The sequence below is a fragment of the Meleagris gallopavo genome, chromosome 13, assembly GCF_000146605.3.
Source record: "Meleagris gallopavo isolate NT-WF06-2002-E0010 breed Aviagen turkey brand Nicholas breeding stock chromosome 13, Turkey_5.1, whole genome shotgun sequence".
Taxonomy (NCBI): Eukaryota; Metazoa; Chordata; class Aves; order Galliformes; family Phasianidae; genus Meleagris; species Meleagris gallopavo.
The window spans coordinates 16,717,251-16,741,500 of NC_015023.2; the positions used below are offsets into that span (position 1 = coordinate 16,717,251).

The 24,250-nt window shown below is 40.6% G+C and overlaps 1 protein-coding gene and 1 non-coding gene across 5 annotated transcripts in view; both read left to right on the forward strand.

The window, feature by feature from the left end:
* The window catches only part of AP1G1 (adaptor related protein complex 1 subunit gamma 1), a 38,191-nt gene extending 13,941 nt beyond the window's left edge, over positions 1-24,250 (forward strand). For 2 of the 4 annotated variants that reach the window (XM_010718112.3, XM_010718113.3), the window contains exons 3-22: positions 2,210-2,334; positions 5,880-6,021; positions 7,017-7,113; positions 8,689-8,765; positions 9,899-9,907; positions 11,102-11,197; positions 11,676-11,756; positions 11,992-12,090; positions 12,816-12,871; positions 13,938-14,051; positions 16,685-16,825; positions 17,410-17,464; positions 18,578-18,700; positions 19,020-19,109; positions 19,600-19,727; positions 20,334-20,438; positions 21,625-21,766; positions 22,914-23,040; positions 23,516-23,611; positions 23,841-24,250. In XM_010718112.3, the coding sequence (XP_010716414.1) occupies positions 2,210-2,334; positions 5,880-6,021; positions 7,017-7,113; positions 8,689-8,765; positions 9,899-9,907; positions 11,102-11,197; positions 11,676-11,756; positions 11,992-12,090; positions 12,816-12,871; positions 13,938-14,051; positions 16,685-16,825; positions 17,410-17,464; positions 18,578-18,700; positions 19,020-19,109; positions 19,600-19,727; positions 20,334-20,438; positions 21,625-21,766; positions 22,914-23,040; positions 23,516-23,611; positions 23,841-24,061 (2,124 nt within the window). In that variant the 3' untranslated portion in view covers positions 24,062-24,250. The remainder of the gene's footprint in view (positions 1-2,209; positions 2,335-5,879; positions 6,022-7,016; positions 7,114-8,688; positions 8,766-9,898; positions 9,908-11,101; positions 11,198-11,675; positions 11,757-11,991; positions 12,091-12,815; positions 12,872-13,937; positions 14,052-16,684; positions 16,826-17,409; positions 17,465-18,577; positions 18,701-19,019; positions 19,110-19,599; positions 19,728-20,333; positions 20,439-21,624; positions 21,767-22,913; positions 23,041-23,515; positions 23,612-23,840) is intronic. The other 2 variants (XM_010718115.2, XM_010718114.3) reach the window with 2 other exon arrangements.
* On the forward strand, positions 15,412-15,498 carry LOC116217151. Its single transcript, XR_004161240.1, has one exon. It is a non-coding gene; the product is annotated as a small nucleolar RNA SNORD71 (small nucleolar RNA).

The window sequence follows — 24,250 nt, forward strand, 5'->3', positions numbered from 1 at the left end:
ATAAGACACCACCTTTTAAACTTTTTGGGGAAAAAATGGGTCAGTGACACTGTAAAGATAAGTAAATATGCAGTGTTATGTACCTTATCTCTTGGTTGATCTTGCCCATTCATGCATGTTCAGTTATCCCTTTGGATGACTGATCTTACTGCTTAGAGGTATTTCTGTATTGTAGATTGTCATCCAGATTAATCTTAGCTAACTGAATTTGCTTTCATTCAATCTTTTCCTTATCAGTTTGTCACTCAGCTCTAGCTAGATAATTGGGGCAACTTCTTGTATAGGTGTACTATATATTCTGATTGTCTGTTAGTGGCTAGGCCATAGCATTTATTTTCTGTAACACTAAATTTAATTTTCTTACGAGTTGTTCAGCAGCCAGTATAGCTTTGCCCTCTTGATGCATGTGCACTTCTCCCATCTCCCTGTTCAAAAACAGTTCTGTTCAAGCTTCCCTGTAGTTCAAGACTGTGAAAACCTTCTCATGCTGCCTTGCATTTTTGCCTATGTGGGCCCCTTTTGTGTCCTTTAAAGTAGATCTATTGGAAGCTTTGTTTCATCCCTCCATACATCTGCTGTGTGCTTACTTGCTGCCCTAGCTAATTTGTAAAACGAACTTAGGGCATGTGCTTGTGAGAAGATGAATCTTTTACCTGTTTTGAGAAGCCATTTTTGCTGCTTTGTCTGTGTAGCAGAAATTCTGAAGTCACAGCTTGAAGCAGTGATGGAGCACCTGGTGGGAAGGCAGGGCCAGCCCAGGGGAGCTCAGGTGCAGGCAGTGATGCACCTGAGTGATGAGAAGGGCTGGAGCCTGGATCCACCCCTTCCCAGACCTCATTTAAGGGTTGGTAGTGGGGGTGAGGGTATCTTTCTGCAGATCCCTGTGTACCTGAGGCCTTTCAAAGGTAAGTAAATCTTCTTCCTTTGTTTCTATGTCTCTGGCTGCTGCATTTGGGCCTGTCCTCATTTGCAGCAGCCAGAGACTTTGGACCCTGCTATGGGCACTGTACTTCCCATCATGTTATAGTGTTACAGCCTGGAAAGTAGAGATACAGTTATATGTAATTGATTATCTGTTAGAGTGAGATACTTCAGTGCGTAGTAATGTTAGTGTCTGTATTTTTGAACTAAGAACATGTTTAAAAATTGGCTAGCAGCTAAACTCTGAAGTCATCTGAGTGTAAGTGGCAGCTAGGCATGTTATCTAAGCAATTTCCTTTATACTTTTAATACAGTTGATACATTTCTACATGATAGAAGGGATATGATGTTTGTAGTGGCTACGGTGCCTGTGATTTTAGATTCTGAAGTTCATACAGAAGTGTTTGGGAACTGCTGAATTGCAGCCTGAACCTCTGATTGACCACCTGAGGCGAGCAGTGAGTCAGCCACGGGAGCACAGCTGAAGGCAATTCACCTGTGCTGCAGGAAGGGGTGGAGCCTGGCTGCACCTCTCCTAGAGCCATTGAAGAGCTGACTGCCAGCGGGGAAGGATCTCTGCTGGAGATCTGCTCTGCTGAAGTTTCATAAGCGAGCCCAGGATACGGGTAAGCATCCTATCTTTTCTGCTTTGGTGTAATAACCGCGTAGCCAAGCTCTCTGGTACATCTCATAATTATAACATCTGTACATTCATTGATTGTACGAGAAGTCATAAGGTTGCAGGACAGCAGAAATTTAAATAAATGACTGTATCTAAAATTTACCTAGCTAGTTACTTAGTTACAGATCATAATCATCAAAATTGTTGTTGACATCTTAACAGAGCGGTGATTCTCTCCCTGGTGGGTAGATGTACCCATTGAAGTGCCAAAAAAAAAAAAAATTCCAATGTATATCAAACATGGCATATCTTTTGGATTTTTCTCTGGATTTCCAGATTTATTTTTTTTAACTGATAGTTCTTATCTATGTTATCTTTCTCTTTTGTGCTCTGATCCCACTTATCTGGTATATATGAGGTAATGGAAGATCAACAGAGGATTGTTACTTCAAGGCAGCAGACTTACTGTTGACTTTGCTGCTCCCTTGCTGGGATCTTTGGGCAGGTCATTCAGCCTTTGTTTTCCATATCATCAAAATGGAAATAAAATGTACTTTTTAAAATATATTATGAGAGAGACCTAAATTAGTTAATATCAGAGTTCAGTCTTCGTCTTCCAGCTGAGAAATAGTTTAAGCTAATTCTTCTTTCTTTTTTTTTTTCCAGTTGGAGTGCCTCAAGCTCATCGCCTCTCAGAAATTCACAGACAAGCGCATTGGGTATTTAGGTGCCATGTTGCTGCTGGATGAGAGACAGGATGTCCATCTTCTTATGACCAATTGCATCAAGAAGTAAGGGTAGCAGCTCTCTCTCCATCAACACATGTTTTGAGGCTTCAGGTTCTAGAATAATGCTCCTGACACTGATATTTTCAGTACTTTTTTTTCTCCCTTGCTTTAGAAAGCTTTTATTCTCTATCTGTTTCATGCTGTTGACCATAAAAGATTGTTGTAGTTTTGTACTGTATCGAATGGTCCTCTATGTTCCTTAGAGGGAAGAGAATACAAAATTTTGTTTGTCCTGCAGAGGTACATGGCAAACCATACTTGATGTAGCTATTGTTCTAGGATGGTAATGTGTTGCGCTGCAGGTTGTCTTAAGATAGATAAAAATAGGGAGATGAAATGGTCACAGGAAGCTATTCAGACAGTGCAAAAGACCATTTGTGCTTAAAAAAAAAAAACAAAAACAATTTCCATTCATTGAATCGTTCAGGTTGGAAAATACCTCTAAGATCATCTAGTCCAGCCCTCAACTTATTACATGGGTAGATAGTGACAAGATGAGGCGAATGTTTATAAACTAAAGGAGGGTAAGTTTGAATTAGATGTTAGGGGGAATTTTTTCACTGAGAGGGTGGTGAGATGCTGGAGCAGTTTGTCCCTAGAGTGTTCAAGACCAGGTTGGATCAGGCCCTGGGCACCCTGATGTAGTGTTTGATGTAGAGGCTGGCAGCCCTGCCTGCAGTGAGGGGGTTGGAACTTGAGGTCCCTTCCAACCCAGGCCATTTTGTGATCATCACTATGCCCAGTAGACCATGTCACTCAGGGCAACATCTACCCTTTTCTTGAGAACCTTCAGGGATGATGAGTCCACCATGTGGGCAGCCAGATCCAATGCCTGACCACTCTGAGAATAAATTTTTCCTAATATCCAATCTGAATCTCCCTTGGTGCAACTTAAAGCCATTACCTCTTGTGCTATTGCTGTTATCTGGAAAGAGGCCAACCCTCAGCTCTTTACAACTCCTTCCAGGTAGTTGCAGAGACTAATGAGATCCACCTCCTCTTCTCCAGACTAAAGAATCGCAGTTTTCTCAGCTGCTCTTCATAAGACCCTTTGCAGCTTCCTTGCCTTTCTCTGACATGCTGCAGGGCATCAGTGTCTGTCTTGTAGTGAAGGTCCCAGAACTGAACACAGTGCTTGAGGTGTGGCCTCACCAGTGCCAAGTATAATTCCACGTTTGAGAATTAAATTATCTCCCAGCTTACAAAGAAGGAAAGAGACAGGTGTGCAGTTAGTAATGCAGCATTGCTGAAGATCCATGTACCTTTTAAATAGGATTAAATCGGAGGATATTTTCATAATGCTGCTAAAATGTTGTAGGCCAGGTTATCCTGTGTTACAATACAATATCTCTGTACTGTATCTCTTGTTCTATTTGTTTACTTGTGCTTATGAGCTCTGAATCAAGACTGTGTATGTTGCCTTCCTTTTAATGTTGACCTAACAGTACTGATGTATGATTTTCCTTGGAAGCAAGGCAGCAGTTTGGAATGTGCTGTGTTTGGTATCTTCCTGAAATTGGTCAAGAAAGGATGAAAAATAAGGATTGTTTTTTTTCCTCAGTTTCTTTACTTTTAAAATCTTTCTAGTGAAGTGCTGCTAAACTAGGACTGTTTCATATTATAGTTAAGTAAAGGATGATCAGTCTGTTTCTAATGATGGACAGTCTTTTCAAGATGGGTGGCAAGAGGATTGGAACAACTGGGGTCTGGTTGTTTTATCCTTGTGCCTGCTTGGTTGTATGTGGTGTGTCTGGTTTTATTTGCTTCTTGAACATAAGCCTCTTGAGTAATAGCAAATGAAGTATTGATAAGATTGACTGCTTAGACTGTGTCCTCAAAGTGCTTGGAAAGTCTTGACAAGACTGTTGGGCCTTGGTATCTACAGATGTCTGGGAGGTAAACATTTGGTCAAATATTCTTTTATTGAAATCATACTTGTGAGAATCTTCCGTTAGAACTGGGCTGCTATATTAACATCTTTTTTTGATTGCTTATGCTAAAAACGAATTTGTTTGATAAGGGTGGGATGAATTTGATGTGAGCCAGGCTGAAGCTAAACAAAACTGGGAGATAGCAACCCTCTTAGGTGGTGGGAAGCTTATTGCTTTCTCTGTTGGCTTCCTTGCCTGCCACTTTGTCGTGCCTTCATCAGTGTCTTATAACCACGACCTAGGTCTTCCATACTAACAAGTGGACACCCTTGTGGAGCAGCATGTATGCATGTACTTGCTATATTCACTGTTATGTGTCGCTGCCCAAAACTTGCTAGAATAAGGAAACAAAAATCAACACATTTTAATGGCAGGTGTCCTGTTATTTTATTTGCATGTTGCAATAACTTCTATATATTACATGCAGAATGCTCTCTTTTCTGCGTGTTGTACAAATCTGGTTGCATGCTGCTTGCTTCCCCTGTTCTCCCATCATGCAGTCACCAACTCACCTCCCAAACAGGAACCATATTTTTATTTCCTTCACAATTTAGTCATTTGTGAATGAATCCTGGATGCTGTGGTGACATCAGTACCAGGTGTTTTGATGGAAAATTGCTTGGAAGTCAGTTTTTGAAAGCTGTTGTAATTGCTGTATGGAAGCTGTCTTGTCTTGTACTTAATGTAATTGATGGTTGGTGGGTGGCCTCAGAAGTAGTGTCTGCTGATGGGTATTGCATTTTGCAACTTCCAGAGGCTAACAGCATTTCCGTATGGATTACTTGCAAGCTCTGTGAGTAGTGGGTTTTTTGTTTAATTTGTATGTTGTTTTTGTTATCCTCCATCTTGAGCCAGAGTAGGAGTATCTTGCATAGATTTTCTTTTAAATGCTGTTCAGTTTGTAAATATGAATCCCACTTCTGATTCAATATTTTTGTTCAGGCTATAAGTCTTAGCAAAAATTCTTATTTTGCATTATACTAAGATTAATGTATTAAGCATATGTATTGTCTGTTACCCTTTAAAGTTTTATTTTATGACCAAATCCAGATGAAGTTTTATGGTTCATCGTTCATTAATCCTAATAGTCAAACGGAAGGAAGGGAAGGTAGCTAAAATTAAAAGCCATTGTAAAAATATGCAAGTCAAACTGCGTGAAAATCTTAAGATTCAGAAACTGCAAATCAAAGTGCATATAAACCAGAAGCTAAAGGCTATTCTACAACTTGTTTGTGCTGGGACAACTTGCAAAGTCGCTGCAAGACTATACTTGATGTTAGTTTCTTTCCTGCTTGCAAATTCCAAAAGGCAGAGTTTAGTCTTTACTATAGTAAACTTTAATGGAGTTCAGTGTGGTCTTCCTTCCTCTCAGCTCAAGCACCAGATGTTCACCTGGTGGTTTTGCTGAAATCTTTTTCTTTGAGGATTCTATATAAAAGTAATAGAAAACGCAAAGCTGATATTGTTTACTTGTACTCCCAAATAGCTTAGAATTTGGAGATTTCTTCTGGGCCACGTGTGCAGATGGCTGGATGGCCATACGCAGATGCACTTTTTTCCATATTTGGGATTTGTTCACGTGCTGACTGTCCTTCTTTTTTTTTTTGCTCTTTGCAGTGACCTTAACCACAGCACGCAATATGTGCAGGGGCTGGCACTCTGCACTCTTGGCTGCATGGGCTCTTCAGAAATGTGCAGAGACCTTGCAGGAGAGGTTGAAAAGCTCCTCAAAACATCCAACTCCTATCTTAGGAAGAAGGTACTTTTTAATGTTTTGTAAAGGGTTAAAACTTGAGATTGGGATATCTTGCTAATAACTGGAATGCTAGACAGCTTGGAATGCTGACTGAATATTTGCAAGTGTGCAAGACAAGTTGAGGCCAAAGCCCATGTCTGTGCAGAGCAAGGATGTGTGTAATCCTCTAGAAGGCTAGCCTTCAACAGATGAGCTATCTGTTTCTAATTTCTAAGATGCTTTGTACCTTAAGGTTATTGATTGTGCTACCAGCGCCTGCCTGTTCACAGGCTCTAGCTCCAAACTTCTAATTGTTACCCAGTATGAAAGAGCATCTGTGAAGTATGAATAGTATTGTTCTTTTTCAAGACAAAACAAAATATATTTAAAAGGTTGGGGAAATAATGGGATTTTAGGCACGACAGCAGTTCTGAGAGGTATTGCTGTATTCTGGGAAGAGGCAGCGCTCTTGATTCTCAGACAGCTACAAAGAGTAGGGTCTGGTCTTGCTTCTGTACTCTGGAAAAGGTGGGCAAACTTTTTGAAGTCCACTTTTGTTTTTCATAAGATCTGTCACCTGAAGGGGAAATCTTTGTGGGAATGTGATCATATTCAAAGGAAAGAAAAGCCATGAATTTTACATAAATTTCACTTTTTCACTTCCAGTGCATTGTCATTCCCCTCCCTTCCTAACAATGAGACAGACTGAAGTAGCACTATTAAATGCAGAGCTGCGTAGTGATTAATACGGCTCTGAAGTTAATAACTTTCATATGAACTGCTGTTAGTGCAAGTGTTACTTCGCAACTCAATTCCTTTTTTACTTTTCAACTGTGGAAGTTTTGTTAAACTCTTCTGTGGTGCTGTTTAGTACCACTTGTAGCAGAGTGGGAAAATGTGCTATAAACATTTCAAGCCTCTGTATATCATAAAATCTGTGGTAGTTCCTGCTGTGCTCAATGTTCTCAATGTCTTCTTGTCATTGCACTACATACTAATCAAATGTTTTTCCTATATAGGCAGCACTGTGTGCTGTTCACGTTATTAGAAAGGTGCCTGAACTTATGGAGATGTTCCTGCCAGCCACCAAAAACTTGCTGAATGAAAAGAACCATGGTAATGTCTGAGTGTGCATAGCAAGACTATACTGTGTTTTGCATATGGCACACAGTACTGAATCCTTCTACTTGGAGGGATTTACTGAGTTACATTTTTATTATTTGTTTCTTCCCATTGCTATGCAGTGAGTACAGATGTAATTGAGAAGGCAGTGGTGTATGGCTACAAATTAGCAGGACATTAGCAGCACCTATATGGCATAGGTGATAAAAGGAACTCTGCGTTTTTTTTACTTATTTCAGAGCGGGTGCAATGGGAAAGTTTGTCACTTCTATTCACACTGCCTAAATGAAGTTCCAGGTGTGCTTTTTAGCTTTTTGGGTGACTTTGGTTAGTGCAGTGCTATAGGATTATCTGACGCTTGCTTAGCAGCCGTTACCAGAGTGGAGATGTTCTCTGTCAGGAAAGAGTCTGTCTTCACTGCTGTTGTAGATCATGATATAGATTCCCACAGTAATGTTGCTTTTTTTGCTAGGTTATTGTTTTAATGCATTTTCTTTTTTGAGTACTTCAGAAGATTATTTAAAGAGAAATACAAAAAATATTTAACTTGGTTAATTTTGTATCAAGCTAATGCTCACTTCTTACAGGCTTAGTCCTTTTGCTTATCTTCAGTGATTATGTGCCTTAAGAAAATAGCTGGTTGTGCTAGAAGTCCTATAGTAGATGTTACAGCAAGTTTGTCTCCAGATATAGTAGTTAAGTGAAATGTTACTAGCAGGCCACGTGTTTTCTTTTCATTTGCCAATGCCTCCAGGTCCACCACTGCAGGTCCCACTCATCATCCATCCTGTATTCAAGTTTGGGATTGCCCTAACCTCAGTGGTAGGACCTTACACTTGGCCACGTTGAGCTTCATGAGATTTGCACAGGCCCACCTCTTGAGCCTGTCTGGGTACCTCTAGATGGTATCCCTTCCAGCATCTTGACCCCACCACGCAGCATGGTCTTGTCCGCAAACTTGCTGAGAGTGCATTCAGTGGTTAATTTTCAACTGTTGTAATCTAATTAAATGCTTTGTAACTGACATGGCTTTTCTAACTGCTTTTCAGAGATGTTTTAACTGAGTTCTGCTAAGTCAGAACACAGCAGTTGACTGCCAAATAGACAGTTTGGCTTTAGCAAATTGTCTACTGTAGTCTTTCTCCAAACTTGAGGTTCGAGACCTTCGAAGGAAGGCACAGTGCAGACCACGTAAGGCTGGGTAGGGTATCCAAACCAAAAGACAAAATCGGGAAGCATAAGAAACTCAACATGTACAATACATTTAACAGCTTGTCTCCTTCTCAAATCTTATTTACGTGTTTGCTACTGTCTAACAGTATATTTAATATGCAAGTTTCTTTAAGCAATAAATACAAGTCCAGTTTGTCTCCTTTTTTGGCTTTTAGTTGCTGATCTAAGACACATGCACTTTGTCATCAACTTTACCGTGGGCACAGCTGCAAGTATCTTTTTGAAGCACGTGTTAGATTGAAGAGGAGATTGTTTTGTATGATTTGTTTTCATTTCATTGCAATTTTTGTTATTCGCCTAGAGTTAATGAAAGAGTTTTTTTCCCCTGGCTTTTAGGTGTTCTACACACATCAGTAGTCCTCCTCACGGAGATGTGTGAGAGAAGCCCAGACATGCTTGCACACTTTAGAAAGGTAAGTGTGAATTTGGTAACATTGCAGAATTTTCATGGTTTTGTTTTGGCTTTGTTTTTTGATTTCTGAACTGAAAGCAGTGTGCACCTTCTTAAAATAAAATCCTTACAACTGAAGAATTTAATTGTACTACCTGCTTGTTATCAAAACAATAAAAAGTGGGAGTGGGAATGCCTAGCCCTCTCCAAGAAGGGAGTAAGTTACAAAAATTGCTCTTGAAGACTGTGTAGTTTGTATGAATCTCACCTTACAGTTAAGAATTAGTGCCCCCTTTGGCTGATGTTCCCTTTCAGCTTTTTTGCTCTTTATAGCTAATTACACAGCATCATCAGGAATGGCATGTGTATTAATAGTAAGGAAGCAAAAAAAGGCTTGCACGTGCACTTGAATTCCTTTAACCACTGTCACACAATTGTATAAGCTCACGTAAGAAATACCAATGGAAGTTCTATTCTCTCCAATGGAAGTTTGTCTCTGATGCATGCTATAGTACATAATTTTCCTTTCTATCTTAGAGGTTTCAGTATCAACATCATTTCCCCTCTGGTAGGAGTGTTTGCTTATTTTCTGCCTTAACACAGATTTCCTAACATTTATTGCTGTAATTTGCTGTGCAGTATTATTGTCATATTAAAGAGTACCAGACTATGTGAAAACTTCACTGTTTATTTTTTTAATTAGTCTGATTTTTGTCAAAGGAGAAATTGATCAAAGCTGATAAACAGAACTGGCCATCTGCTCCTCATGTGTCTCAAAGAGATTTGTTTATTTTCATGCCCAGTTTATTCTTCGTTGACTTGTGTATATCACTAGGGATTTCAAACAGTTTGTCCTGTTGATGCATTTTACCACTTTGATGTACATCTCCTCTTGCCCTGGCTGTGTACAGCAAAGCAGGAATGAAAATGAAAGACTAGGGACACATGAGAGTGAGCCATTGCTCACTTATAGGTGGTAGTCTTACTGGTTTAAAAAAAAAAAAAGCTGCCTCTGCAAAATGTAAGTACTAGGTACTTGCTTTTCTAGCAATCTCTTTGGTTGTTTATGCTGTGAATGATATAACACTGATCTGTCCCTAATGCCTGCTTCATCTGTTTTGTCTCTTTTGTCTGTTTGGAATCCTGCTGTGTTAGAACGAAAAGGTAAGGTTTAATTCTTGTACATGGTGCATGCTTGCATTGAGTCTGTACAAGTTTGCCCCTTGTGATGCAGTACCAGATAATGCCACGTTTGTGATTAATGCCATGTGCTTAGATCAGTTGTCTTGTTTAGTGCTTTTTGTGTGCTGGTCTTATCACTAAGCTTCTCTACCCATATCAGCCCTGGATCTCTGTTGTGGCCTTCTCGAAACATAAACCTTCTTTGCTCAAGCCCTCATCGGGATTTTGGGGAATTTTTTCCTGTGTGCACGCTACAGCCATGAGTGTTCTTTATCACCGGTGGCTTTGTGCCTTGCCTTAAATGTAGGACAGCTGTGGGTAACTCCTTTACATGGAAGGAAGCAGGAGAATTGTGTGGCCACCTGTATGTGTTCTTACAGCACTGCCAAAGAACTACTGGGTGCAACTCCATTGCTGGCGTTTTTCATCAGTGAAATTTGAGTACAGAAGGTTTGTAAGGGGCCCTCAACCAGTCTCCATGGCTGTAATGTTTTTCTTTGTTTGCCTTTTCTTCAGTCCTGATAACATTCTTGCACGTTAGAAGGCAAAACAAATGTTAATCAGGGCTCCAGGAGTATTTTTGCAGATCAGTACCTTTGCATGTTACTCTGAGGGAATGTGTTGCAGATTACCAAGCTTTTCTCTTGGGAGGCTGATTTGAATGGAGCATCAAACTTAAAGGAATCTTTAATAATTTATTGTAATCCTGTAAGTACCTGAAAAGATTGAATCTCTTATGCCTGATGCTCTGTGAAAGCAGGTGATATATACTACATGGGAATGTATGCTAAAAACTAATTTGGAGCTAATCTAGTAAAGCTCCCAAAGAACGTTTTAGAAGGATGCTACTTTAACAGTCCTAGCAGCCTCCTTTTTCATGAAGACAGGAGTTTTTTAAATTGATATTTCCTTTTAGATATTGCTTATCAAGTTGTTGTGGATTTAGTACTTTGAAGATGGAATATGGTGCTCAGACTCCAGCTTAGATAGGAAATGACTAGAAACATTTAAGCTGTAGATATTTGTATAATAGTCTTTAGATGTTCAGGCTGAACTTTGAGGAGGAATTTGTAGGACAACTTGTTTTCAAATGCAAGGTTTGCATTTGGACCTGTACTTGGGCAGAAGAAACAACAAGCTAATAGGTACGTTTTCTGATAACTCTCTTCTTCACAGCTTGTTCCCCAACTAGTTCGTATTCTGAAGAACCTTATCATGTCTGGATATTCACCAGAGCACGATGTGTCTGGGATCAGTGACCCCTTTTTGCAGGTAAGAAATGATACAAGCCATCATTGATGGTTTTAATTTGTGCACACCATTGTGAGATGTAAGTATGACAAGATGGTTACCATCAGGCAGCAGTGTCGATTTGAAGATCGGCATTGTGTTAGAGTAGGCTGGGTAAATGCTATGTGTCTGCCTTAGTGAAAACCACCTGGTTTAAACAGAAGTTGTTGTGCCCTGTGGTATTATGCTAAGTTGTGGCAAAACGAGAAGAAATAATAACTGTTGGTCTTTCAGGAATGTGCCTAGTTTGACACTCGATGTACTTGTAACAATTTTGGCCTATGAAAAGAAAAAGAGCACAGTGTTCGCCTGAGAGTAGAACCAAATCTGCATTATGCTTTGAAATAGAAAGTTAGTCTTTTGTTTTATTTTTTGTCACTGCTCAAGCAGTGAATTTCATGGCCCTTCTGTAAAAGATTTCCATTTCCACTGAGTGAGATTTTCTATTTTTGTCATATAGGTGCGAATCCTGCGGTTACTAAGGATTCTAGGGCGGAATGATGATGATTCTAGTGAAGCAATGAATGACATACTTGCACAGGTGAGACCTGCAAGGTTAATCAGCTTACATTTTCTCTTTTCATTTGTTAATTATTTGGATTCAGCACTGGTGAAGATACAGCTGCTTGCCACACTGGAGTGAGTTTCGTTGCTGGGGGCAGGTATTTGTAGATATGGTACACTAAGGATTGCTGAGTTTCATTGCTGCTTCTGCAGAACAGCACAAAGGGGATCCACTTTAGAGGTAACGGAGTTGCTTTGTTTCTTTCCTCTAGGTTGCTACTAATACAGAAACAAGTAAAAATGTGGGAAATGCCATTCTCTATGAAACTGTGCTGACTATTATGGACATAAAATCTGAAAGTGGACTGAGAGTAAGTTGTCTTTGCTATGGCTTTTTTTGTTAGAGTAATTTCTGTAGAAGACATGTGAGGCAAAAAAGCTCTGTGGTTGATTCTAGATAAGACTTGTAGCCTCTTTGGAAGTTATACTTAAGGGATATAGCAGAAATGCTGTGTCCTGGCCTGAAGCAGTGATTGAGCACCTGGTGGGAAGGCAGGGCCAGCCCATGGGAGCGCAGGTGCATGCAATGTACCTGGGTGGTCAGAAGTGCTGGAGCCCCTTCCCAGCCTTCGTTTAAGGGTAGGCATTGGTGGTGAGGGTGTCTCACTGAAGATTCCTGCCTACCTGAGGGCTTCCAAGGGTAAGCAGCTTTTTCTTCCATTGTTCCTGTGTCTGACTATTTAATTTGGGCTTGTCCTCACTTGTTGCAGCCTAGGACTTTGCTACCCTGATGTTATTGCTGTGCCGTCCATCTCATTATTGTGTTACGGGAGAGAAAAGGGTAAAAAAGGGGAAAAAGAAAATGGGGGAGGAAGGGGGGGGATAGCAGCAAAACCTTCCTAAAGACTGTTTTTCCTTGAGTACAGGAGAGAGTCTGTACCATGTTTGTCTTAGTTTTTCCTTTGCTTAGTCAGGCTCCAGAGTTCTTTGTTATGCTTTTAGCCAAGAAGCACAATAGTAACATTGCCTTTAAAGTCACCTTGAAGCAATGATGGAGGACTTCTTTGTCAATGACCTTTTGTAACTTTTTCTGCAGGTGTTAGCCATTAACATCCTAGGCCGTTTCTTATTAAACAATGACAAAAATATTAGGTAAGTTGTATGAAGTGTGCTCCATCTACGCCCAGCTTAAAATGTCTAAGAAGCAATGACTCTTAAGATTATACGAAGTAGAACTTTCCAGGAGAGTGTTCTGGGAAGTGTTGTTAGTGGGGTGAACATGACTGACTAGCTTTCTTTTTTTCTTGGCATTCTCTCTGTCAAAACCTTAACTTAATGGCTCTGCCCTTCATAGCAGTTGAGTCTAGGATTGTAAAGTTAATTCTTAATGTGATTTCTTAATCTGGCTGAGTGGTTGGGTTTTTTTCAGTATTCTGTGAATCTTCTGTCTTGTTTCACCTGGTCAGTGATGACATTCAAATCAGAGTGGACAGTGGCGACTTTACAAATTAGACAAGGAGTTGTTTTGTTTTTTGTCTGCATATTGCTGTCATCATAGAAATTAATGCACTGCCATTACTACTTTCATCTGAACGTAGAATTGCTGCAACTGCCAGAATTAAGTCACATATGTAGGCATTAGTATTACAAATCATCATATGGGTGAAAGGCTCTAGCTTTGGGAATTGTAACTCACTTAGTAGTTTGTGTGTGATATATGGAAGTCTAAACTTTGTCTTTATTTTTCAAAATGAAGACAGGACGTGAGAAGAAACTTTACTTTAGGATGACGGGGCACTGGAGCAAGCTGCCTGGAGAAGTGGTGGAGTCTCCTTCTCTGGAGATCAAGTCCAACATCTACCTGGATGCTTTCGTGTACAACCTACTGTAGCAAAACTTCTCTAGCAAGGGGGGGAAGGGGATGTTGGACTTGATCTCCACGAGGCCCTTCCAATGCCTGTGATTCTGCAGACAACTGGCATGAGCCTAGGAACTGGGGTTGGTGCTTGTCTGAGCAGCAGGATATCATTAAATGTGTTACTCTTTTGTATGGTAGCCCTACTGGAGCTAGGCCAGGTAGTCTTGTGGAAGACCTCACTTGTTACTGAGGGGTACAAGAGAGCTCTGTTGCGAAAGATTAAATGTGGATAGGTGTATTTGTGCATAGAAGTTGAGTGCTTACCTTTAACTATTTTCTTACGCTATATTTTCATCCCAGATATGTGGCTTTGACATCACTGTTGAAAACTGTGCAGACAGACCATAATGCAGTACAGAGACATAGAAGCACAATTGTGGACTGCCTGAAAGATCTGGATGTCTCCATTAAAAGGTAACTGAAATATCAGTGAAAGAGGCAGCCTATGAAGAGTGAGCAGGACAAGGACATATGGGAAAATGACAGGAGTTCTGGAGAGCTGAAAATGAGACTAGTATTAATCCAACATTTGATTTCTACTTCGTGTAAGGTAATAAAGGTAATGAAAGCATGCAGCCACTTTGAGAAGCTGCTTTTATATTTTCTGCCTCTTGGATTGGTGGGGAAAGAATTTTTCTGTTTGTCTGAACATTTCCAAAATGGAGTCACCCAGAGATGAGGTGGTGTGCTCAGAAGTATCAGCCTTCATAACTTAGGGTCCTAATCAAAACTATTCTGACATGCTTGGTCTTACTTTTCTTTCCTAGACAAACAGGTATTGTCACATTATCCTGAAGCAATGTTAAAATCTCCAATTAATGATTCTAGATTGTTTAGACAGTGGTAGAACTTAAGTTTACTAGATTGTTCAGATGATTTGCTTATAAAGATTTGCTTAAACTGTGTCCTGTTCTGCGTTCCTTCTCTGGACAATAGGAGAGCTTGCAGCATTATTCATCTTACTATAGGAAGACTTTCTTTTAAAAAACAAACAAACTAACTTAGTATGAAGTTCTTCCTCTGATTACTTTTAATCACTTCAGTTGTGTTCCTTTTACTCATTGTAGCATCTTGTTTCCATCAGTTACTCATAGATAATATTGAATCAGTTGATCACAATTCTACTGGCCTGTGTGAAGTACTACACTTAATTGTCTAAATCAAGTCTTTTAGACTCATGTTTGATTCAATACTCTCTTCCTTATCAGTATTCATTCTGTAACTTGTTGACCTCAGTGCAACATAAAAACAAGCGTGTCAGTGATAGGGACTGCTGCATCCCTTTTGCACTGGGTGGAACCATTGCAGGCCGGAATTTCATTCAACTTGTTACATCATGAACACATTTTATTTATTTTAGAATTACTTATCCTCTTATATTGACCTTGTCTAACCAATTAAATATGCTGCAGATACTTGTGCTAGAAGGCATTCTTCAGATTTGACTCTTTGAATCAGATCTAGATTTTCAACAGTACTACATACTCTAACATGTAGAGTAGGGAACAATTTGAAACTGTCTTTCTTCTGAAGGTTAGTTTTAACAGTTATGAAATGGGTGTACTACAATTCCATTTTACAACATGCTATCCTAAAAGGTGAATTTTTATCTTACACGTTCAAGTCAGGCTGTCGCAGTTTGATGCTAGAGTCAGTGTGAGGTTAGGCTATGGAACAGCAAAGGCCTACCTAAGCTTTGGATGGAAGGCCACAAAAGCATTTTGCTGATGGCTGTTAAGGAAAACATGCTGCAAACAAAAGAGCTTCATGTCTGAGTGCTTTTGGAGGATGAAGCCTTTGAGTGATCCATCGGCAGAGCTTGATGTTGCTGTGCTGACACTCATGCTGCTGACAATGCACCATTCTCATTGAAGCGATATATTGACTGGATATTGGAGTCCCTGAACAGCAAGTTTTGAGGTCTGGAACTTGAGAGAAAGACATACCTGGTTGTGGTTGACATATTGAGGCATGGCCTGTTCTTGTCATCTTAAACATTGGAGTGCAATTTTGGTCAGTGTAGTGTAATTCAGAATAGCTTTGCCATTTACTTCAGGTCTACCTGTCAGCTTAATATGATCAAATTGCATTATTAGGAACTTTGTAACAGAAATGAGGCCTGTAATATGATTGAATGTGAGCAATATATGGCTGGAAGTTTTTAATGCTCTCTTCAGGGATCTTAATGCTCTTCTATTAGCCTATCTCAGTGATGGGCAGAGAATGAATAGTTGTTCCCTCCCTTCCAAACTTGATGAGTTTGTGTACTGGATTACACTGAGCACTCAATTGTAAAGAATAGTCAGAATTGTTTAGTGAGGTTGCTTTAATGCATTTTAACATAGCAAATTGTTATGGTTGCCCAGAAATAAATAATATTTGAAGACAGTAATTTTCATTCAGGGAATGTGGAATGGATGGAAGAGTTGTGCTACAATCAACTACAGAAGCTTCAAATAGAAGGAACAAGGACTGGCCTCTGATCTTTGTTTATATACAAAAAGTAATGTCAGATAGCTAGGACTTTGTCTAATTGTGATGTCAACTTGTGACAGGGAAGGAATGAATTCTGAAAAGAGCACTACCATCCTGAGTTCTGAAAACCTTACACAGTCTATCTGCCAGGGCATAATAAAGCTTAACTCTGATGTGTTCAGTACTTTAATGGATGGGGAACAAAATGGATTTAAAGATTTCTGAAACTGAAGAAATCTTGTTGTAGCTGGTATAACTTTCTTATTGCAGTTGTGTCAGACATGACCAATGTGTAACTGTGAATACTAGGACCTTAACACTGATGGACTCTGGTTGTTGAAAGGTATTTCTAGCCTTAGGATATCTAGGGACACTTGCCCAGCTGCACTCCAGTTTATGGTTTTCTGGGGTGGCTGTTTCTTGTCCTGAACAAGAAAATGCAATTAATCCTGTGGGAAGAGCCTTCCATAATAAGATTCCTCTTTTAACCAAAAGGTAAGTGTATTTGAGTGTAACTGGACTTATTTTACTTCACCAGGAGAATATACTTTGTTTTCTGTCCATTACTCTAGGCGTGCAATGGAACTGAGTTTTGCTCTTGTTAATGGGAACAATGTTCGCGGAATGATGAAGGAGTTGCTGTATTTCCTAGATTCATGTGAGCCGGAGTTCAAGGCAGACTGTGCATCTGGAATATTCCTTGCAGCAGAAAAGTATGGAATCAATTTGCCAATAATTTTTTTTTTCAGTTATCAATGATCATTTTTGCCTTGTCTGCTCCCCTCCCTTCCTCAACACCTAAGGGAGAATGGGTTGATTTTGAGGTTTATTGGTTTTACCCCTGCTGAAGGACAGGACATACCAGTGCATACTCATGTTCCCTTGTAGGCAGTCCTCATATCATTAAGCCCATCTAGTTCATTGACCTTTTTTTTTTTTGCTGTTCTTTGGAACAGGTTTTGTGTTGATACCTTGGTCCCTTGCCCCTTCCACATGCCCACTTTTGTGTTCTCCCCAATTACATGTGCAAATGAGATGATCTTACTAAAGTTGAGCCATTATAATTAACTGCCTGATTTTTAAGTATGTGTAAGGTACGGCCGTGCTTGTATATTCATTCAGCATTTCAGTGTCCATGTTAATAACAAAAGGTCAAAGAATTAAGTTTTTTTTATTCTAGGAAAAGGTGGGCCAGGAGGTGATCAAAATGGGGAGGAGGTTCTGTTGACTTTGTCGGTTTTCTTGCTGGTGTTAAGGCTAGTAGTTCTTGCTCTAATTCTTTTCTTATTTTTGTCAGATACGCTCCTTCCAAACGCTGGCACATAGACACAATCATGAGAGTCTTAACAACGGTAAGGAAAATTGGCTCTTTTGTGTGTGACTTTGTAACAGCTGTACAGCAGCTTTCTGAGTGTTGGTTTTTTTTACTGCCTGTTATTTTTTTACTACCTGAATTTCTTTACAAATGTCATAGTTGAGTTTGGAACTTGGAGTAGTGTTTCAGCAAATGAGAGAAGAAAGCTTAATAACTTGGGTAGGCAGTGTGTTCTCTGATGCAGGGCAATGGGAGGAAATCTACTTTATTTGGATGAGTGTTTACATTTGAGAAGTTCAAGAAGTGAGTCTTACTTTCTGTGCTATTGTGGCACCCTGAAACTGAGAAACGTGCATTCCTCTGAACATAGAATTGATTTCTATACGAAGGTTGGTAGGCTGTGAGAATTGCTCTCATATGACTCACTTTAATAAAAGTTAACTTCATTCCTTCGACTGTTAGGGAGAACCATTTGTAAAGTTACGTTCACAAGACTGCCTACTGCAGACTCTTACAGATAAGGAGCCAATCCAGTTTACCAGATTTAGGAGAATTAATACAAAAATGCGGTGTCAGCTCCTGGTTTTGGCTTGCTGAATTTTCACTTAGTTGACTTAATTGGACTTAATTTCTCTTTTGAGTCCTTATGTTTTCAGTGCTGGAGGGAGTGTCCAAACAAAACAACTTTTGAGCAGTGTACATCTTTCCTTTAGTGCTAATGCTAATTTGTGCTGATTTGGCATAGAGCCTAGCCTTGAATGAAAAAGCTGCTTTGTACACTCAGAGTTTGTCTTAGTCTTCCATTCAACAGATAAGTTTTTCTACGGTGTTCTCGTTCTTACGTGGCATAGAAATAGATCAGTATTTTTATGTGTATATCCTATCATCTTTTTATCTACTTTATCTACAGTATGACTTTCTCTGGATATAGCTGTGTGCTTTGGGAGAGTGTGCTGTTTTGTACTTCAGCAAATCTGAGTTTGCTCAAAATCAGTCACAAAGTACTTGAGGATAAGGTTGATATTTTTTTCTTTTAAACCTGTATGAATCATGTGGCTTTGGAGGATGTCAGCAGTTGCTGGGTGTTACTGAGAAGTTGTATAATGAAACCTAGCAGTTTTTTTCCTTGAATACATAAATGTTCTTGCAGGCAGGAAGTTATGTTCGTGATGATGCTGTTCCCAACCTGATCCAGCTGATAACTAATAGTGTGGAGATGCATGCCTACACTGTGCAGAGACTCTACAAAGCCATCCTTGGTGATTACTCTCAGGTAATACCTAATACAAGTTTCCTTACTACGCTGTAATAAACATATTTGCTAAACATATCAAGGTAAGTCAGTATCATGCTGTCTAGGTCCAATGACAGATTGCAGTGAAAACATGTATTCTTTATGGACTTGTTCTTCTAATTTTCTCTTAAGGAATTCTTGATCAAATGAAATACCTCTGTTTCTTTTGCTATAGAGAATTTGCTTGGTTGGAAGCAAGAGTAAGCTGGCTCTGGAAAATAGTGGTGGTTTATCTCTTTGTACAGGAATGCATTTATCTCTGAGGTGTCTGATTTTTGTTTATTAATTCTTCTGACAGCAGCCACTGGTTCAAGTGGCCTCCTGGTGCATAGGAGAGTATGGAGATCTTCTGGTGTCTGGTCAGTGTGAAGAAGAGGAGCCAATACAGGTATACTCTGAGAATGAGCAAGTGTATGCTTGGCTGATGCTGGAGCTGTGTGATGGCTATGTGAGCAGATTGCTTGCGGCAGTAGTGGTGTCTGTGATGGTGGACCTGGGAATGTGAACTCCTTTCCATGTTGCTGGCATGGGCTATATAAGCATATCCAGCTTTGTCTCTGAAGAATGCAGCTATGCTAGTCAGAGTAATGTGATTTTTGGTTCTAACCTAGCTTGCACAGTGTCAACTGGGGTTTTAGTTCTGTGTCTTGATAACCCTTTTTTCTTTAATATGTGGAACAGGAGCTTTATTTTAAAGTAAAATATCGCAAGACATTTATCTATATGCATCTGTTTCATATACTGCATACATGCTGCATGTTCGCAAAGTTACTGGGGAGGTAGGAAGTGCCCATTAAGCAAGATAAATGTTTTCAGTATGCCATGGAAGGCTTGCTGCAGAGCTTCTCTCTAAGCCTAACCTTTCTGTATCTTTTCAGGTAACAGAGGATGAAGTTCTTGATATTTTAGAAAGTGTTCTGATATCTAATATGTCTGCATCTGTTACACGAGGCTACGCTCTCACTGCCATCATGAAGCTTTCCACAAGGTTCACCTGCACTGTCAAGTGAGTTCTCTTTGATGTTGTTCTGCGTAGGATTTTGTTGCAAACATGCTGACATCAGTTTGCTTCAGTAGAACTATTCTTTGGGCATATTCTGTTTCCATTGTTGAGTCATTTTATTGGCTTTTACAGTTCTCCTTTGCTTGCAAGCTGAAAGACTTCCACCAATTTGTACTGTTTTCGGATGTCCTCTACTATGTGGGCAATTTATGTCATGATGTCCTTGCTTGAAAACTTATTAATGGGAGGGAAACCCCTTACTTTCAGTGGATTCTTTCCATTTTTATTTGTTTTGCTGAGAAGAAAAATAACCTTATTTTGTGTTATGGCCTGATTGTGGGTCATTGAGCTTTGGTGTGGTATACCTTGTGGTGATATATTGATCACCTGCTGATTGCTGAGGAGAAACAGGAGCAGTTGAAAAAGCAATGTTGCACAGATAATCAAGGAAAGCAGCAGTGACTACCATTTCAAGTCAGTTACACAGCGCACCTCTTCGTCATAGGTCAGTTAGTGTCTTCTGGATGACACATGCTAATTTCTTGTTCTTTGCTCCTAATTCCATAGTGTTTTGCTGTTTGTCTTCTTGTCCTTTCATTTTCCCTGCAGTCGCATTAAGAAGGTAGTTTCCATTTACGGCAGTAGCATTGATGTGGAGCTGCAACAGAGGGCAGTGGAATATAATGCACTATTCAAGAAATATGATCACATGAGGTAAGTGCTGATGAGTTTTAGTGTTAGAAAAGGCTAATAATCTACCCTGATTTCCTACATAGTACATACAGAGAGCTTAATCTGGATATTCTGGTAAAATTACACAAGAACTGCAATCCCTTCCTGATCTATTATGAAGTGTTTTAAGAACTCAGTATATCTTGTGGTAAGTGTTCTGAGATCACAGGCTTGCCCTTCCAAAATGCTTTTCCCATTTTGAGCTTGAAGTTGGCTGTTGTTTTACTTAATGGTAGGACTTGACGATCTTTAAGATCTTTTCAACATGAGCAATAAATTTGCTAGCTGAGCAAGTGCCTGCAGCAGGTAGCTTTTGCCATGCTAACCTTACCAGTTGTTAGGTTCAAGCTGATCTTATAACACTTCTGGAATACACATGCAGAGATCCACTGTCCTTTGTTTTTTTCCAAAGCTATGCTCTGAACTTGAGGTAAGTCTGTCATGGAGTCCAAAAGCCCATTGTTGGGGTTATTGGCACTGCAAATCTCATTCAGCCTGAAAGATGTTGACAGTGTAACTTACTCACGTTACATGCAGTGCTTTGAGGCCTGATCCATGAGGATAATGGCCTTTCTTGCATTATAGACTAGTTTTCTCTGTATGACTTGTGCTTTGTTGTGTTGAAGTCAGGATTCTGTGTCCTGTGCCTCTTCTCCTTCAGTTTCTGTATGCTTTCAGGGGGGTACTCTTGAGGACCAAACTTACACTTTCTGGAAACTTAAATTTGACTTATGAGAGCATGGTGGTTTGTTTTTCCAACTTTGTTACCTGTTTCAGCCAATCAGCTGACCTTCTGATTCAACTGAGTGTGAAGCAGAGCAGTCAGATGTCCTGCGTCTGCAGTTAATCCACAATTGCTCAGTCATTTAATCTGTTTTGTTATCCTAGCTCCACAGTGAAAACTAGAAGAAAACAAGGGTGTATTGTTTGACTGTCAGCTGACATTTAATATATATATACACTGGCACAGTATGTCAGGGATCATTTTTGACCACACCTGCAGCTGTTATATAGTCTTATATATGTTACATAGTTTTATATAGTGCCCCTGCAGTGGAGCTGAAAGGAAGAGGCAGGTTGCGCTGTGTATATCTTCTCTTGAATATTTTGAATGCTTGGATTGGGATCCAAGAAGATGGCACAGTATAACTATGTCAGCTTCTTTCAGGCCAGCCCTGCTTGAGAGAATGCCGGTAATGGAGAAAGTCACCACCAATGGCCCTACTGAGATTGTACAGACCAATGGAGAGACAGAGACAGCGGTACTGGAAACCAAACCTCCACACTCTGGATTGCAGCCTGGTAGCCAGGTAATGGAAACCGATCTACAATAAGTTTCCACTGCCTGTCAGCTCAGAGTGCTAGCCACTGACTTTTCAGCAGTACGCTGAGGCAGCCTGCCTTCCTGTCCCTGCCTCTTTGTAAGTTGTGGCCTGGTAATCAGTTGTCACAGAATCACAGAATTGTAGGGGTTGGAAGGGACCTCTAGGAATCATCGAGACCAACCCCCTGCCAAAGCAGGTTCCCTACACCAGGTCGGACAGGTAGGCGTCCAGGCGAGATTTGAATATCTCCAGAGAAGGAGACTCCACAACCTCCCTGGGCAGCCTGTTCCAGTGCTCTGTCACCTCACCATGAAGAAGTTCTTACGCACATTCGTGCGAAACTTCCTATGCTGCAGCTGATGTCCGTTTCCCCTTGTCCTGTCTCCACGTACCACTGAAAAGAGCCTGGCCTCACCGCTATGGCCGCCACACCTCAGATATTTATAAAACTGGATCAGTTCCCCTCTCAGTCTTTTCTCAAGGCTAAACAGACCCAGCTCACTTAGCCTTTCTTCATAGGGGGGATGCTCCAGGCCCTTCACCATCTTTGTGGCCCTCCGCTGCACTCTTTCCAAGAGATCCCTGTCTTTTTTGTACTGGGGAGCCCAGAACTGGACACAGTACTCCAGATGAGGCCTTACCAGGGCAGAGTAGAGGGGGAGGATCACCTCCCTCGACCTGCTGGACACGCTCTTTTTAATGCACCCCAGAATGCCATTGGCCTTTTTGGCCACGAGGGCACACTGCTGGCTCATGGCCAACCTGTCATCCACCAGGATGCCCAGGTCCCTCTCTGCAGAGCTCCTCTCCAGTTCCAGTCTCCTGTCACATTTCTGCTCTGATGGTTCTAGTGCCGAGAACAGATGTGTGGAAGAGGTTATTGTAGGGAACGCGAGAGCATGATGGGATAAATCCATATATTCCCCAGCCTGTTTGTACCCTTGGGTTCCATCCATCTCATCACTGTGGTTCCAAGAAGGTGGTAGCTCATCTCTTGGAACCGTAGCCAAACTAAGAATCTCTCTAATCAGTCAGCAGCTCTGGCCTTTAATCTGAGGGGAAGTGAAATTCATCCTGTATGTAAGAGTGAATCAGCAGAAATATGAATATGTAACTTATATTTCCTCATTAGGCAAATGATTTGTTGGACTTGTTGGGGGGGAATGATATAACACCTGTAATCCCCACTGCGCCTACAAGCAAGCCAGCCTCTGCTGGTGGGGAGCTCCTTGACCTACTGGGAGACCTCAACCTAACAGGTGAGTAGGCTTCATCTCTTGGAAGTCTGTGTAACCTCATTCCTGGGGTGGGTCAGGTTGAGTGCTGAAGATGCAAGGGCTGGCTTGTTCATCACTATGAAGTCCCTGTCTTCATGACTGTTCTTGTAAGGGTCTGTATTAGCATACAGGTGGACATCAGGGGATGACATCAGAGATAGACAATGTTTAGACAGTGGGACTTATGTATTTTCACACTCTGGCCTGAGAACACTATGTGAACCTTTCCAGAGAGAATAAGATACAAGAAATTACTGCATTTGAATGCCTACTAGCTCAAGAGGAGCCAGACCTTGTTGAATAAAAGCTGAGAAGAGGCACATAACATAAATAGCTATTTATAGAGCTTCATATATAGAAATAGTATGTATGGATATTTGAGCAGTTGAGTTGGAGGAGTTAATTACCCTTCATTCTGTGACAGCAAAATCTAATAATTATCCAACATTTCTTGTAGGTTCCCCAGTATCTGCCCCTGCACCCCAGATATCACAGCCTCCATTCCTGCTTGATGGATTGTCATCACAGCCTCTCTTCAATGATATTGCTGCAGGTTAGGGACATCTGAAACCTTAGCTGAAGGTGCCACAGCAGAAGAGGAAACAAGGGGTAGTAACGGAAAGGAGATTTCATTGTGAAGTGTGACACACACATTGGACAGGAGGGGAGGTTGTTTAATCTGCAGAAGGATTTGTTGTGTTCTGGGGTAAAGGAAATGAGTTCTGTGACACTGAGAATGACGGCTGGATTCTCAAGTCTGCTACTTTTTTTGCTTTCTACAGGAATCCCTTCAATTACTGCATACAACAAGAATGGGCTGAAGATTGACTTCAGTTTTGAGAGGTCAAACACGAACCCCAGTGTCACTGTAATCACAATACAGGCCTCCAACAGCACAGAGCTGGATATGACAGATTTTGTTTTCCAAGCTGCAGTACCAAAGGTAGAACTGCTTAGGGCAACTACGGTGATGGGTAGAGGGCCAGCTGCAAGTACTTCCTGATTGGTACTTTGATGTAGACAAACGCATGCAGCGTGGGTGAGCTGTTAACAGGTTCTCATCGTGCTCAGTTTAGCCATAAATGGAATGGAGGATGGGATAAAATGATCTGCTCTGATAAAAATTTTATTTTAAAATGACCATTTTCTAGAAAGATTGCTAAACTATGCCCAGGAAGATGTTGGGTTAAAA